Here is a 16,361-nt window from a genome sequence, read left to right as displayed (position 1 = left end):
ATTTCAATGTACTCAAAATGCAGCATTTAAAAAGACAACCACTGTCCCCCGAAATGAAATATAAAAGCAAGTATCCTCAAAATAATCCTCCCAGAATACAGCATTATGAGAGTATCTGCAATCTTTCTTTCTACCTCCATGCATGTTTCAAATCGGTTTCTGTGGCTGAAACCAGGATCATAGCTATGTTTTTATTTTATTTGAGGTGGTAGATGCTGTGCCTTTTCTCCTGATGGGAAAGCCTTAGCCGTGGGTCTGAACGATGGCAGTTTCCTGGTGGTGAATGCCGACACCTTGGAGGACATGGTGACCTTCCATCACCGCAAAGAGATCATCTCGGATATCAGGTTCTGCCAAGGTAATTCCAGGATGTGGTCATTTATTGACAAAATATATTTGAGCCTGTTGTTTTTGCAAACAAAGTTGTATGTGACCAAGGTCGGTTAACACTACAGTTTTCACTCTGCCATATCCCCCTCCAGATGCTGGAAAATACCTTGCGGTGGCTTCTCATGACACTTTTGTGGACATTTACAATGTGCTGACCAGCAAGAGAGTGGGCATCTGTAAAGGAGCTTCCAGCTACATCACCCACATTGACTGGGATACCCGTGGTAATTGAAAGGAAAAAAAATGCCTATACACTTGGCTTTGAAGGTCGTATCAATAAATACCCACTGCGCACACTGTTGTATATGTTCTTGTATAGTTTATGGCAGCAAATTCAGACAAATTAATAATTTAGTCATTGATGATTCTAGTTGCTGTCCACCCTTCTTCCCTTACATGCACATTTATCTTATGATTCAGCCCTAAGAGTCATATTTATACTTTTTTCAAGAGCTATTATTGTTTTTAATCCTGAATACAGGGAAATTGCTTCAAGTCAACACTGGTACCAAAGAACAACTATTCTTCGAAGCCCCAAGAGGAAGGAAACAAACTATCAATATTGCGGAGGTTAAAACACATTATATGTTCCTTGATTTTGTCATGGGCTCCTATTGATGAAATCACGCATCAAAATTATATAGCGTCTTTCGCACAGATGTGTCAGAGGTGAAAGATTATATGTACATGTAAAACCCTTTTTCAGAAGCATCGTGCGTGCATGCCTGTTTGTGTCTGTCTGTCTGTCTGTGTTGCATGTTTCTAGTTTGAAAAGGTGGAATGGGCCACCTGGACCTCAGTGTTGGGACCCACCTGCGAGGGGGTCTGGCCCACACTCAGTTTTGTAAATGCTGCCTCTCTCACCAAAGACCGGAAATTGCTGGCCACTGGGGATGACTTTGGCTTCCTAAAGCTGTTTGGTTATCCTTCCAAGGTGAGTGAATACAAGTCTGACGTAGAAATACAATGCTCCATTTTATTGCACACATTCTCAACAATCTCAATGCCATTACATTAGCAGGGTTCTGTTCATTAGAGCACACTGTAGCAAATGTTTTGAAACGGAGAACAAAAACAAGCGTTTGCTATGGGACAAAATTCAACGTAGTACCTCCCAGTTTCATTCTGTTGAGAATTTTTCTTCACTTTCGTGCCGAATGAACACGGCCCAGGTGTTGACTGCACTGAAACGAACCACTCTTTTGTTTCAGGGCCAGTTTGCCAAGTTTAAGAAGTATGTGGGGCACAGTGCCAATGTGACCAATGTCCGATGGTCCAATGATGACACCATGCTGCTGTCGGTGGGGGGCGCTGACTCTGCGCTCATGATTTGGGCCCGCGAGTTGTCGGGACATAAGGAGAGCAAGGCGGTGGATAGCGAGGAGTCTGACGACGATGCGGAGGAGGATGGAGGTATCGTTTTTTTTCTGGATTAAAAGGGGTCTTAGGTAGTGGGTGTGGCAGGGGGTGTGGCAAGGGGTATAGCAGGGGGCGCAGTCGGCGCAGATTAATTTTTTGGAATATATTTAGAGGCCCCCATCTTGGTGGTGTAGAGAAACATAAAAAAATGTTAAGCCAATTTCCTGCAATTATACAAATGTCTCCATGGAGCTGAGGTAAAAAAGAAATGCATTTTATTGCTAATTTTCTGCTATTCTACACATTTTGCCACGTAGCTGAGAGAAAAGGTTGCAGTTTTAAAGGAAATTTCCTGTGATTCTACATATTCTTTTTTTCTTTGATTTATTTATTTTTTTACCCCCTTTTTCTCCCCAATTTTGTGATATCCAATTGGTAGCTTGCGATCGACCTGTTGGAGACCCCTGGATTCAAGTCAAATTCATTTATAAAGCCCTTCTTACATCAGCTGATATCTCAAAGTGCTGTACAGAAACCCAGCCTAAAACCCCAAACAGCAAGCAATGCAGGTGTAGACGCACGGTGGCTAGGAAAAACTCCCTAGAAAGGCAGGAACCTAGGATGAAACATAAAAAGGAACCAGGCTCCTCCCGGGGAAGGACTGCCCGTTCCATGATCTCGCCATCACGGTTGACAACTCCATTGTGTCCTCCTCCCAGAGCGCTAAGAACCTTGGCGTGATCCTGGACAACACCCTGTTGTTCTCAACTAACATCAAGGCGGTGGCCCGTTCCTGTAGGTTTATGCTCTACAACATCCGCAGAGTACGACCCTGCCTCACACAGGAAGCGGCGCAGGTCCTAATCCAGGCACTTGTCATCTCCCGTCTGGATTACTGCAACTCGCTGTTGGCTGGGCTCCCTGCCTGTGCCATTAAACCCCTACAACTCATCCAGAACGCCGCAGCCCGTCTGGTGTTCAACCTTCCCAAGTTCTCTCACGTCACCCCGCTCCTCCGCTCTCTCCACTGGCTTCCAGTTGAAGCTCGCATCCGCTACAAGACCATGGTGCTTGCCTACGGAGCTGTGAGGGGAACGGCACCGCAGTACCTCCAGGCTCTGATCAGGCCCTACACCCAAACAAGGGCACTGCGTTCATCCACCTCTGGCCTGCTCGCCTCCCTACCACTGAGGAAGTACAGTTCCCGCTCAGCCCAGTCAAAACTGTTCACTGCTCTGGCCCCCAATGGTGGAACAAACTCCCTCATGACGCCAGGACAGCGGAGTCAATCACCACCTTCCGGAGACACCTGAAACCCCACCTCTTTAAGGAATACCTAGGATAGGATAAAGTAATCCTTCTCACCCCCCCCTTAAATGATTTAGATGCACTATTGTAAAGTGGCTGTTCCACTGGATGTCATAAGGTGAACTCACCAATTTGTAAGTCGCTCTGGATAAGAGCGTCTGCCAAATGACTTAAATGTAAATGTAAATGTGGGTGGCCAATCCTCTTCTGGCTGTGCCGGGTGGATATTATAACAGATGGATTCGATCAACTTTATTATCCCACCAAGGGAGAATTCATTTGGTCATGTGCTTAAAAAGACATATACATAAAAACACAGAATAAACACTATAAAATGCATATGAAAGTGCAACACATATTTACTGTACACTTCTATCAACTAGTCAAGAGTTCAATTAGATTACCCATTGCATAGCCTAATGACGGTTGGAATGGAAGAGTCCCTGTATCGGTTCATCCTGAGCCTCTTTTGAAGAAGTCTCCTTCCCCTAGTCAGGCTGAGGCTGCTATGACAGCATTTTGGGTGAAAGGGATATGTACTGTTCTGTAAGATATTGTCCAGTTTTTGAAGGATGAGCTTTGTGTACAAGCTGTTAGATGATTATTGGTCTATACCAATGATCCTTCCCGCTGTCTTGCTTAATCACTGTAGTTTGGCTTGGTCTTGTGCTTGCATGTCTTGCAATCACACGTCTTGCGCTCACTTGGTCTTGCGCTCACATGGTATGCTTGGAATGTAGCTGGCTAAATTCAGTTTGGTTGTGGTTGTCTCTGGTTTATGATTGTATGTATGTGTTTATACATGGTTGTATTGTTCAGGCACAAGGAATTTACATTATTGTTTCTCTCTGTAGGGTATGACAGTGATGTTGCACGAGAGAAGGGTACCGATTACATCACCAAGATCTATGCTGTCAGCATCCGGGCCATGGTTGGCACAAAGCCTCACCAGCGAGAGAAAGAAGTGCTCGTGGAGGAAAGGTACCGTCTGGCCAACAAAAATGAATGATGTATTTTAGAATGGCATGGTCAGTTTGTATACTGCTATTGTAAGAAGGTTTTGATAACGTGTTTGAAGCAGCCAGAAAATAATCAGATTATCTGACCAGATAACCAAAATATGACATCTGTCCCATGAAGTAATGTTCTTGTCATGAAAAATAACGCAGACAAGATGGTTTATTGTAATCTGGTTATCATTATGTGCGCAGAAAAGTTAGGTCGCCCCGTAATATTAGGAGAACATTCGTCGTAATTCCACCTATCGGGAGGCAAGGCAGAGCTACTACCATTCAAGTTACCTATGCCTCTGAAAATCCTTTCAGATCTACATCCTGTGGCTAGTTGTTTTTGGACCTTCCATACTGCTCTGCTCTAATAATAATAATAATAATAAAAATAATCACAATACATTTTATTTGTAACACTTTTCAAAAACACAAAGTGCTACAAACACAAACAAACTTCAAATCAGTAAAAACAAAGAAACAAACAGCACATCATAAAGACACAGTAGGTCTATAATGGCGAGAGTGAAGTCAGGTAAGACACGTACAAGCAAAGTACTGTGCAATTAGGCACTATAAAAGCTTCTCGAATGGTTCATATCAATCATGTCAATTCGCCATGATATCATTTCTTCTGTGCAGGCCTCCTGTCAGTAGAGCTGCCCCCTTACCAGAGAAACTGCTGAAGAACAACTTAGCCAAGAAGAAAAAACTTGTTGAGGTTCGTGAGATGGATCCATTTTTAAAAGGGGAGGTTGCATAGTTAAATAGCCAGGCAGGGTCTGGTGGGCCGAGAGATGTTGCCAAAGGAATGGCTGTTCAGGTCTATAATGTTCATACAAAACATTTGATGGGAAACATCAGCTTGTCCAGTATTTAGCATTTTAAATATTTATGTTCGGGGGAAAAAACAAGTTCCTGTTGCTTTTTCTCATTTGGGTGTGCTTTTCAGGAGCTGGCCTTGGAACATGTGTTTGGATATCGGGGTTTTGATTGTCGAAACAACCTGCATTACCTCAACGATGGCGCCGACATCATCTTCCACACTGCCGCAGCAGTGGTCATCCAGAACCTCTCTGCTGGTGTGTATGAAGAGATGGACTGGCCATAGGGCAGTTATGGCAAATGCCAGATGGGCTGGTCCATCTTTAGCCCAGTTTGGCCTGTCTTATTGGGGGTTTCACACAGACTTATCAGTATCTGGCTAATAATGGGGGCCTCAAGGCAAAAAATGGGTTGGTATGGGGGCCGGCCTGTTAGAAATGCCATGGCAGATTTCTGGTCCCAGTCCGTCCCTGCGTGTTTGAGCACAGGAACACTGAACACACTACTGACCTGAGCCAACCCAAGCTATACTGTGCTGGCCTGGTTACACCTTCACCATAGTTTACATTTTGGTCATTTAGCAGATGCTCTTATCCAGAGTCAGTGCTCCTGAAACTGATCTGGAAAGGAAAATGTGCAGCACACTTTGGTTCATGTTGGCATGATAGTGTGAAAAGGGTATTGGGGTCTGGTGCTTCTTATAGGCATCCTAACAGGACGCCTGCATTCGTTATGACTATACAGTGCCTTGCGAATGATCCAATGTTGACCTAAATGACTAATGATGATAAATATAATCCACCTGTGTGTAATCAAGTCTCTGTATAAATGCACCTGCACTGTGATAGTCTCAGAGGTCCGTTAAAAGCGCAGAGAGCATCATGAAGAACAAGGAACACACCAGGCAGGTCCGAGATACTGTTGTGAAGAAGTTTAAAGCTGGATTTGGATACAAAATGATTTCCCAAGCTTTAAACATCCCAAGGAGCACTGTGCAAGCGATAATATTGAAATGGAAGGAGTATCAGACCACTGCAAATCTACCAAGACCTGGCCGTCCCTCTAAACTTTCAGCTCATACAAGGAAAAGACTGATCAGAGATGCAGCCAAGAGGCCCATGATCACTCTGGATGAACTGCAGATATCTAAAGCTGAGGTGGGAGACTCTTTCCATAGGACAACAATCAGTCGTGTATTGCACAAATCTGGCCTTTATGGAAGAGTGGCAAGAAGAAAGCAATTTCTTAAAGATATCCATAAAAAGTGTTGTTTAAAGTTTGCCACAAGCCACCTGGGAGACACACCAAACATGTGGAAGAAGGTGCTCTGGTCAGATGAAACAAATTGAACTTTTTGGCAACAATGTAAAACGTTATGTTTGGCGTAAAAGCAACACAGCTCATCACCCTGAACACACCGTACCCACTGTCAAACATGGTGGTGGCAGCATCATGGTTTGGGCCTGATTTTCTTCAGCAGGGACAGGGAAGATGGTTAAAATTGATGGGAAGATGGATGGAGCCAAATACAGGACCATTCTGGAAGAAAACCTGATGGAGTCTGCAAAAGACCTGAGACTGGGACGGAGATTTGTCTTCCAACAAGACAATGATCCAAAACATAAAGCAAAATCTACAGTGGAATGGTTCAAAAATAAACATATCCAGGTGTTAGAAAGGCCAAGTCAAAGTCCAGACCTGAATCCAATCGAGAATCTGTGGAAAGAACTGAAAACTGCTGTTCACAAATGCTCTCCATCCAACCTCACTGAGCTCGAGCTGTTTTGCAAGGAGGAATGGGAAAAATTTCAATCTCTCGATGTGTAAAACTGATAGAGACATACCCCAAACGACTTACAGCTGTAATCGCAGCAAAAGGTGGCACTACAAAGTATTAACTTAAGGGGCTGAATAATTTTGCACGCCCAATTTTTCAGTTTTTGATTTGTTAAAAAAGTTTAAAATATCCAATAAATGTCGTTCCACTTCATGATTGTGTCCCACTTGTTGTTGATTCTTCACAAAAAAATACAGTTTTATATCTTTATGTTTGAAGCCTGAAATGTCTCAAAAGGTCGCAAAGTTCAAGGGGGCCGAATACTTTCGCAAGGCACTGTATTTCTTAATGCTATTGTGCTATGCTATAACACAAATGTGAACACTTAATATATATTTATATATAAATAAGTCATGGGCTATACAAACCCAGGACCCTCTAAAAACGAAAAGGTATAACACTCATATTCAGAATGTGGACACAACTAACTGTTTGCTGAACTATTGACTATTCTAGTGAAAATTGTCACAACCTGTAAGGCGGTATGTACATATTTTATTTTATGACAACCTTTCTTTCTGCACATAACTGTATATAAGTTGGGGGGAAATTTAGTAATTTAAAAGTATAGAAAAACTCCTGAAATGTGCTGGGACTGATATTAAAGTTCCATACTGTATCTCTCCTCACAGGGACTCAGAGCTTTTACCTCGAGCACACAGATGACATTCTGTGTCTCACTGTCAATCAACACCCAAAGTATCTAAACATCATTGCCACAGGACAGATTGGTAAGTGGGAACCCACTCTATTCTCATGACTTTCACTGAAACCATCCACATACGGTTTGGCTTTGTTTTATCGCCACTGGTGTTGTTTTGTGAGCACAGTTCTTTCTTTTTTTGCTACATTGTATCAGACTTATGTGGAAGATACTTTGGGTCAAAGAGTGAATGCAAATTTTGCTCAAAGGGCTTTTAATTGGCATTAGTGTGTGTCTTCAATTGTGTTTTTACTCTTGCTCTTCAGAGGACATACTAAGCACCCTCTTTTGGGCTCCTGAGTGGTGCAGCGGTCTAAGGCACTGCATCTCAGTGCTAGTGTGTTACTACAGACCCTGGTTCAATTCCAGGCTGTATCACAACCGGCCGTGATTGTGAGTCCCAAACGGCGACGGACAATTGGCCCAACGTCGTCCGGGTTAGGGTTTGGCTGGAGTAGGCAATCATTGTAAATAAGAATTTGTTCTTAACTGACTTGCCGAGTTAAGTAAAGATGAAATAAAACATTAAAATATATATCCAGTTGAAGTCAGAAGTTTCCATACACCTTAGCCAACTACATTTAAACTCAGTTTTTCACTTTTCCTGACATTTAATTCTAGTAAAAATTCCCTGTCTTAGGTCAGTTAGGATCACCACTTTATTTTAAGAATGTAAAATGTCAGAATAATAGTAGAGATAAATTATTTATTTCAGCTTTTATTTCTTTCATCACATTCCCAGTGGGTCAGAAGTTTACATACACTTAATTAGTATTTGGTAGCATTGCCTTTAAATTGTTTAACCTTGTTCAAACATTTTGGGGAGCCTTCATCAAACTTCCCACAGTAAGTTGGATGAATTTTGTCTCATTCATCCTGACAGAGCTGGTGTAACTGAGTCAGGTTTGTAGGACTCCTTGCTTGCACACACTTTTTCAGTTCTGTCCACAAGTTTTCTATGGGATTGAGGTCAGGGCTTTGTGATGGCCACTCCAATACCTTGACTATGGTGTCCTTAAGCCATTTTACCACAACTTTGGAAGTATGCTTGGGGTCATTGTCCATTTGGAAGACCCATTTGCGACCAAGCTTTAAATTCCTGACTGATGTCTTGAGATGTTGCTTCAATATATCTACATAATTTTCCTCCCCTCATGATGCCATCTATTTTGTGAAGTGCACCAGTCCCTCCTGCAGCAAAGCACCCCCACAACAGGATGCTGTCACCCCCGTGCTTCACGGTTGGGATGGTGTTCTTCGGCTTGCAAGCTTCCCCATTTTTCCTCCAAGAATAACAATGGTCAGTATGGCCAAACAGTTCTATTTTTGTTTCATCAGACCAGAGGACATTTCTCAGAAAAGTACGATCTTTGTCCCCATGTGCAGTTGCAAACCGTAGTCTGGCTTTTTTATGGTGGTTTCAGAGCAGTTGCTTCTTCCTTGCTGAACGGTCTTTCAGGTTATGTCGTTATAGGACTCGTTTTACTGTGGATATAGATAGTTTTGTACCTGTTTCCTCCAGCATCTTCACAAGGTCCTTTGCTGTTGTTCTGGGATTGATTATCACTTTTCGCACCAAAGTACATTAATCTCTAGGAGACAGAACGCGTCTCCCTCCTGAGTGGTATGATGGCTGCGTGGTCCCATGATGTATATACTTGCATATTATTGTTTGTACAGATGAACGTGCTACCTTCAGGCATTTGGAAATTGCTCCCAAGGATAAACCAGACTTGTGGAGGTCTACAATTATTTTGTCTAATTTCTTTTGATTTTCCCATAATGCAAGCAAAGAGGCACTAAGTTTGAAGGTAGGGCTTGAAATGCATCCACAGGTACAACTCCAATTGACTAAAATTTTGGAAATTAGCCTATCAGAAGCTTCTAAAGCCATGACATAATTTTCTGGAATTTTTCAAGCTGTTTAAAGGCACCGTCAACTTAGTGTATGTAAACTGGAATTGTGATACAGTGAATTATAAATTCAATAATCTGTCTGTAAACAATTGTTGGAAAAATGACTTGTCATGCACAAAGTAGATGTCCTAATCGACTTGTCAAAACTATAGTTTGTTAACAAGAAATCTGTGGAGTGGTTGAAAAACGAGTTTTAATGACTCCAACCTAAGTGTATGTAAACTTCAGACTTCAACTGTATATATTGATATGCAAATAAGGGGCACTAATGTCAAGCAGTTTTCAATACTTCTCAGTTTACAATAAGTTCAAAACCTTTAGCTGTGTGTCCTTGAGAGCCCAGGATTGAATGTGTGTTTCAGGGCGATTCTTGATGCACAATAATGCTGTCACATATTTATTTTTTTACATCTGTGCCACGCAGAGCATTTGAAGTGGTCACTTTCATGCCAAATGTCATCCTTACCCATTGCTCTTGTTACTTTTGACGCTTCCTCATTTCACCATTGTCCACTCCATAACAGGTGATGTCACCGACCTGCCAGGTAAGATGGTGGCATTTATTCTTCATGTCTTATTTACTTTGATTTCAATTCCGGGTCATGTTCATTAAGCACCAAATGGAAGAAAACGCACTGAAACAGGGAGGGTCTGAAATTTTCCAGTAAGAAACCCTAATTTCCAAATGTTTTAAAGCACTTTCTTTTGCTTGCTCTAATGAACATCATCCTGTTTATTTAAGTGTAACTAACACAAATCTGGCATGTCCATTGAAAGCATAACCCATCCCAAAATGTTTTATTTATAGTTGATGTTTTTGACTTGCAGAAGAAAAATTCTAATCTTTTTTTCAAAACTCTGTGGTATAATTTACTGCTTTTTGTGTAGATTTGGAAATTGGTGGTGAGTATTGACTTGAGTACTGTATTGTAGCTTGTCAACCTGCCAGTGTCAGTGATTATTAATTGATGAATGAAGTCTTACTATGAATGAATCCTTGCTTAGCCCTTCTTGTGAGCATGCCAAAGTAGTTAAGCAAACCACTAATGGTTCTTGTACTGTACTGTATATGGTAAGTCACTTACCAATATTGCCCCTTGTACTAGTACCAGTTTATGCATGTAGATGCCAGACCGGGACCGACCCTTAGTGAATTAGACGTGACCCGTTATAAAGTAACCTTGTACGACTGGATTGTCCTCAACATGTCCACCCTTCCCATCCTCCTCCTTGACCCTCAAACCCTGTGTTGTGACTGAGATGTGACCTCTTGAGGCGTGGTGCTTTGAGTACTCAAGGTCATTGTAAAGCTGCGGGACTGCTTTTTGCCTGCAGGCCTCGCCCCCTCCATCCACGTGTGGGACGCAATGAGCAAACAGACGCTGTCTGTATTACGGTGTTCGCACGCAAAGGGGGTGGGCTACGTCAACTTCAGTGCCACGGGCAAGCTGCTGCTGTCGGTAGGGGTGGAGCCTGAGCACACCATCACCGTCTGGCGCTGGCAGGAAGGTAACAAGGCAACTCTATTTGATTTTTAAAGAAGATGAATAGATGGATGGATGGGACGAATTAAACTCTATTGGGTCTAACAACTTTAATCCATGTTTTTCTATTCCATAGGCACCAAAGTGACCAGTAAGGGCCGCCATGCTGACAGGATCTTTGTGGTGGAGTTCAGGCCTGACTCGGACACCCAGTTTGTGTCGGTGGGAATCAAGCATATCAAGTTCTGGACCCTAGTGGGAGGTTCCCTCATGTACAAGAAAGGAGTGATTGGTGCAGTGGAAGACGGCAGGATGCAGACCATGTTGTCTGTGGCTTTCGGTGCTGTGAGTACCACCTTTCTATTTGTACATGGCTAATATATTGATTATCAAATTATGGTGAAGAATATGAACAATTCATGCTGGGTTGCACGTTTCGTCACAATTATAGTTTTGAACGTTCTCTTGAGGACTGTTGCCTGACTGAAGGTTCAATGCATTCTCAATGATGAATATTTAGTCTAAAGTGCATTATAGTGGCTTGGAAACACGATGACATTTCAAAAAGAGGCAAATAATTAGTAGGAAAATCCTTTTGTCATCATTGTGATGTCGCCAGATTCAGTATAACTTCAGCTATCTAGCTAACATTGAGGGAAGAGCACCGGATTTTTGTTAGGTAACGTTAGCATTCCTAGCTATTTTTGGCTAACTTTGCTAGCTAATGGCATTGTCATCTCTCTAAATACAGGGACGGCGAATGAACGGCTGCTGCACAGTCACTATGGGATGTCTTTCTAGAGTGCTTGGTTCAATTGTGCACAATAGCATTTTTTTTACTCTAAATGGTTAAACCAGTGAAATGTGTTTATTGTAAAAAAATATATATATTTTGCTTCATATACTATCATCCTAAATTAAAATATGTAATTATTTTGCTATATTAATATATGATGATGATAATATTAATTTATATGATGCTACTTTCCTTTCCTTGATGTGGATAGTATGTGTTACTACATTACACAAGCTCACTTTTTGACCACATCGAATTGGTGGGAATTACACATCCTTTTTACCTCAGATTGGTGAAGTTTGTATAAATGTTTATAGTCAGCAGATCAATTGCTTAAAAACCCATCAAAATCTCTCACAAACATGTACATTACCAGTCAAAAGTCCAGGGTTTTCTTTATTTTTACTATTTTCTACATTGTAGAATAATAGTGAAGACATCAAAACTATGAAATAACACATATGAAATCATGCAGTAACCAAAAAATTGTTAAACAAATCAAAATATATTTTATATTTGAGATTATTCAAAGTAGCCACCCTTTACCTTGATGACAGCTTTGCACATTCTCCACAAAATGTGTTAAAAGTCAAGGGGTCTGAATACTTTCCGAATGCACTGGACATATTACTCCCAGATTCCACATTCATTTCCAATAGTATTCCAATTCAGGTAAAAACTACTTAACGGGTCCAAAAACTTGCTGGGTTTGATTGACTTTGATATACCAGAAATCGTAAAAACAGGTTTGTGCTAAAGTAGATTTGATGACATCATAATTACGGCAAAGTTGTTTCCTACAAAATTTTTGCCTACTTTAGCAACGTCATCATATTTCCAGGCCACTATTGTGTAATTTAGATGAAGCGTCATTAGTCCCCATTCAGAATGACTGGGCATCAGTCCACTTTTGGGCACCACTATAGCGGGTGTCTCTTTAGAACGGTCATAATAATGGCATGACGCGACAGAGTGACGGAGGTGCAACCCATGAATATTATTGAAGGTCTGCTTTGTCTTGTGGATGTCATGGACTATAGGTCTTTGCTTCAAAAGCGCTGTCTTTGTATTTGAGAGGAGTTACATATCCTTAGCCCCGCCCCTCAGCTGTATACCAAAATAAGTGATGTTTGTTTCTGCTCAAAGACGGTACCTTTTAATCAGAGTTTTGTCATTGTTCTGACAGAATAACCTCACCTTTACCGGTGCCATAAATGGTGATGTGTATGTGTGGCGAGAGCACTTTCTGGTACGGGTGGTGGCCAAAGCACATACGGGGCCTGTTTTCACCATGTACACCACACTTAGGGATGGCCTCATCGTGACTGGAGGGAAGGAGAGGCCGTGAGTACTCTGACTTTTAACTTTCCTGATGGTTGCTCACAGTTTACATAACATGTGAGCGAGACATGGGTTACCTGATACAGGATATAAAATAAAACATTTGATTTTTTACACTGTATTGTTTAAAGTTAAATTGATTGTTAAAAAAGTGCAGTGCAGCGATTGATGATGCATACACAAATAAAGGAGATCAGGTTAATTTGCTTTTCTTCACTCATCTAAAAACATGATCTAAAACCATGCATAAAGCAAGAAGTAGTGTGATCATGAAGTGTGATGCAATGTAAAAGGAAAACAGTAACATATGTTGTTTTTTTTAAAGCTGTGTGTGCGTGTGGTCGTTCTATTCAAATGAATTCCTTTTTTTAAAAGATTGAAACATTTAGACATGCATAGATCCACCAGACTCGACATGACTCGGGAAGGACTTATTGCACAACAGTCAAAACAGCAAAAGACGACTAAAGAAAAAGCGTACATAAAACTCGACAAACATTAACGACATCACACTTGCTCAGACACACGTCGCCACCATATCAGAACTTATCCATTTTTGTTCAATGTTTCATTTATTTCTGATATTGTTTCTTATCTATTCATACAACCAACAGCCATTGGTTTCAGACACCGTTTGTTTCCAAGACTCTGGCCCATATGGCTTCAGTCTGTAGCTAGATTTTTTTCAATATTTAAATGACGAAACATTTGATTCTTCCATTCAAATTAATTCAATTCAACATACTTTACTCCACCCAAAGGGGCAATTATCAATTGTATTAATCCCCGAGTGACAACTGAACAACAACATGACAACAGGAAGAACATAACACAACATATAGCATACAGTACATGACATAAACTCACACACAGTAAATTTGATTTGATTTGTCTGTGTTCTTAACAGGACTAAGGAGGGTGGAGCAGTTAAGTTGTGGGACCAGGAGATGAAGCGCTGTAGGGCGTTCCAGCTGGAGACTGGGCAGACAGTGGAGAATGTTCGGTCCGTGTGCCGGGGGAAGGTAGGGTCCTGTGTTCTTCCCACTTATACGAACTATCAATGTCTGCTTTGTGATACTTGATTGCTGAACTGGACCCCTATAATCTGACTATGACTATAGACACTCATATAGGGGTGAATCCTAACTTCCACTTGTCTAATTTTCACTTTGTAATGCAATGTCAACGGGAGACTAATTGAAAATTCGATTTCATTAGGATTTGTCCCGTAGAGAATTGGATAGATATTAGATGGTAATAGCTTAATCTTGACTTCTAATTGGCTGGGTGGAAATGTAGCAATGAAGTAGGGGCTAGGGATCAATGACCAATTCTGAAGAAGAGTTGCTTTTGTTTCCCTAATGTGCTTTGGGAAGGCTTTTTACAAAAATATTGTGCACAGAAAAATATGTACACTGGAACATGCTAGCATACATTTATTATATGCACTCTAACATTACTATTCTCTTTAATATAGTTTATACTGAGTATCTGTAGGTATTATCATGATTGATTGTACTGTAAATTGAGAAATACTATAATACCCCGTTCATTCAAGGAATAACCCCACGTTTCTTTTTTTATTTCACCTTTTTCATCCAGGGTAAAATCCTTGTGGGAACTAAAGATGGTGAGATCATTGAGGTGGGCGAAAAGAATGCCGCCTCCAACACCATGATCAACGGACACACACAGGGGCGAATCTGGGGACTAGCTACTCACCCCTCAAAAGACATGTTCATTTCTGCCAGCGATGACGGCACCATCCGCATATGGGACCTGGCAGATAAGGTGAGTGAGACGGATGGAGAACAGTTTTTGCCTTTTAGGCCTGAAATGCATGTTTGATGCAGCGGTGTGTTGGTGTGGGGAGTAATGTTAACCCTGTGTTTGCCATTGTTGTTCTGAATCCACCGCCCCTTGTCAAGTTCGCCACCCCCACACCCCTACCCCCGTATGTTTGTCTGTCCTGCACTGTAGGCTATTGATGGATTTTTATTGATCTCAGATTCTCAGTTTGTCACTGTCAAAGGCTGTCATTTAGATCATTTGTGCGGTATTAGAAAATATTTTTCCAAAATGACGTAGAATTGCATGAAATGCATTTAGAAAAGGGAAACATTTTTCCAGATCTTAGGCTACAAATAATGGTCCCCATTTTTGCAACTTATTTAAGCGCCTCTACATTACTCTATGCCACCCCGCAAATATGAAGATACACATGCAATGCTTTATTATTTAAAAGATTATCTGGTACCACAGAGCTCCCCAGGTCTCCCACCTCCCGATTTACAAATAAAGCATTGAACACAGATAGTCTAGACTCTAGCTACTGTAACCACCATATGCTAAAATAACCACACAAGCCACTAGCCAGCCTGCCATACATCATGAGTAAGAACATTATTAATATTAGGCTATATTATAAGGGTATTATTTGAGAGCATTGAAGATAAATCATAATCAATTATGACAATCGTGTCTTTAAGAGGCACTGTAACTAGTTTGCTTACAATTTGTGATGAGTGAGTATGCATGTACAAACACAAAAATCAAAATATTAATCGCAACAGAAATATGTTATGTTAGTATGTTCTGATTTTTTTCATTTTGAGCAGAAAAGACTATGCATGGTCCTGCTCCTTGGTACTGTTACTGTCTTTTTGTTCTTTCACTCCTAGAAACTTCTAAACAAAGTCAGCTTAGGCCACCCAGCCAAATGCACAGCCTACAGCCCCAATGGAGAGATGGTGTCCATAGGCATGGAGAACGGAGAGTTTATCATCCTCCTGGTCAACTCCTTAACAGTGTGGGGCAAGAAGAGAGATCGGAGTGTGGCCATCCAAGACATTCGGTGAGCCCAACTTAGGACCCTTATATTTCAAGGTGGTTGAGGAGATGGGTTGTATTTGAGTAATTTTATTCTTTAAAAAAAAATCTGGATCGAAACAAAAATAAACTATGACAAGACCGGAAATGTACACTGAGTGTACAAAACATCAGGAACGGCTTCCTGATATTGAGTTGCTCCATTTTGCCCTTAGAACAGCCTCAAATGTTGGGGCATGGACTCTACAAGTTTTCAAAAGCGTTCCACAGGGATGCTGGCCCATGTTGAGTCTAATGCTTACCACAGTTGTCAAGTTGGCTGGATGTCCTTTGGGTGGTGGACCATTCTTGATACACATGAGAAACTTGTCAAAGACTCCAGTCCCCCAAGTCATAGACTGTTCTCTCTGCTACCGCACGGCAAGCGATACTGGAGCGCCAAGTCTAGGTCCAAAAGTCTAGGTCTATCTCCAAGCCATAAAACTGCTGAACAATTAATCAAATGGCCACCCGGACTATTTACATTGACACCCCCCTTTTGATTTTACACTGCTGATACTTGCTG

The 16,361-nt window shown here is 41.4% G+C and overlaps 1 protein-coding gene across 1 annotated transcript in view; it reads left to right on the top strand.

Annotated features, from left to right (window-relative positions):
* LOC135539475 (echinoderm microtubule-associated protein-like 6) overlaps nucleotides 1–16,361 on the top strand; it is a 64,340-nt gene that overhangs the window by 24,289 nt on the left and 23,690 nt on the right. Inside the window, exons 22-37 of the mRNA XM_064965375.1 lie at nucleotides 206–358; nucleotides 483–614; nucleotides 872–960; nucleotides 1,157–1,324; nucleotides 1,602–1,803; nucleotides 3,912–4,038; nucleotides 4,707–4,785; nucleotides 5,017–5,146; nucleotides 7,359–7,457; nucleotides 9,871–9,891; nucleotides 10,682–10,855; nucleotides 10,967–11,175; nucleotides 12,813–12,970; nucleotides 13,875–13,989; nucleotides 14,570–14,758; nucleotides 15,649–15,821. Coding sequence (XP_064821447.1) covers nucleotides 206–358; nucleotides 483–614; nucleotides 872–960; nucleotides 1,157–1,324; nucleotides 1,602–1,803; nucleotides 3,912–4,038; nucleotides 4,707–4,785; nucleotides 5,017–5,146; nucleotides 7,359–7,457; nucleotides 9,871–9,891; nucleotides 10,682–10,855; nucleotides 10,967–11,175; nucleotides 12,813–12,970; nucleotides 13,875–13,989; nucleotides 14,570–14,758; nucleotides 15,649–15,821 — 2,218 coding nt within the window. The remainder of the gene's footprint in view (nucleotides 1–205; nucleotides 359–482; nucleotides 615–871; nucleotides 961–1,156; nucleotides 1,325–1,601; nucleotides 1,804–3,911; nucleotides 4,039–4,706; nucleotides 4,786–5,016; nucleotides 5,147–7,358; nucleotides 7,458–9,870; nucleotides 9,892–10,681; nucleotides 10,856–10,966; nucleotides 11,176–12,812; nucleotides 12,971–13,874; nucleotides 13,990–14,569; nucleotides 14,759–15,648; nucleotides 15,822–16,361) is intronic.

This window comes from Oncorhynchus masou, chromosome 5 (genome assembly GCF_036934945.1).
Source record: "Oncorhynchus masou masou isolate Uvic2021 chromosome 5, UVic_Omas_1.1, whole genome shotgun sequence".
Classification (NCBI taxonomy): Eukaryota; Metazoa; Chordata; class Actinopteri; order Salmoniformes; family Salmonidae; genus Oncorhynchus; species Oncorhynchus masou.
The sequence above is the reverse complement of the archived record's forward strand: the minus strand, read 5'-3'. Positions and strand labels throughout refer to the sequence as shown.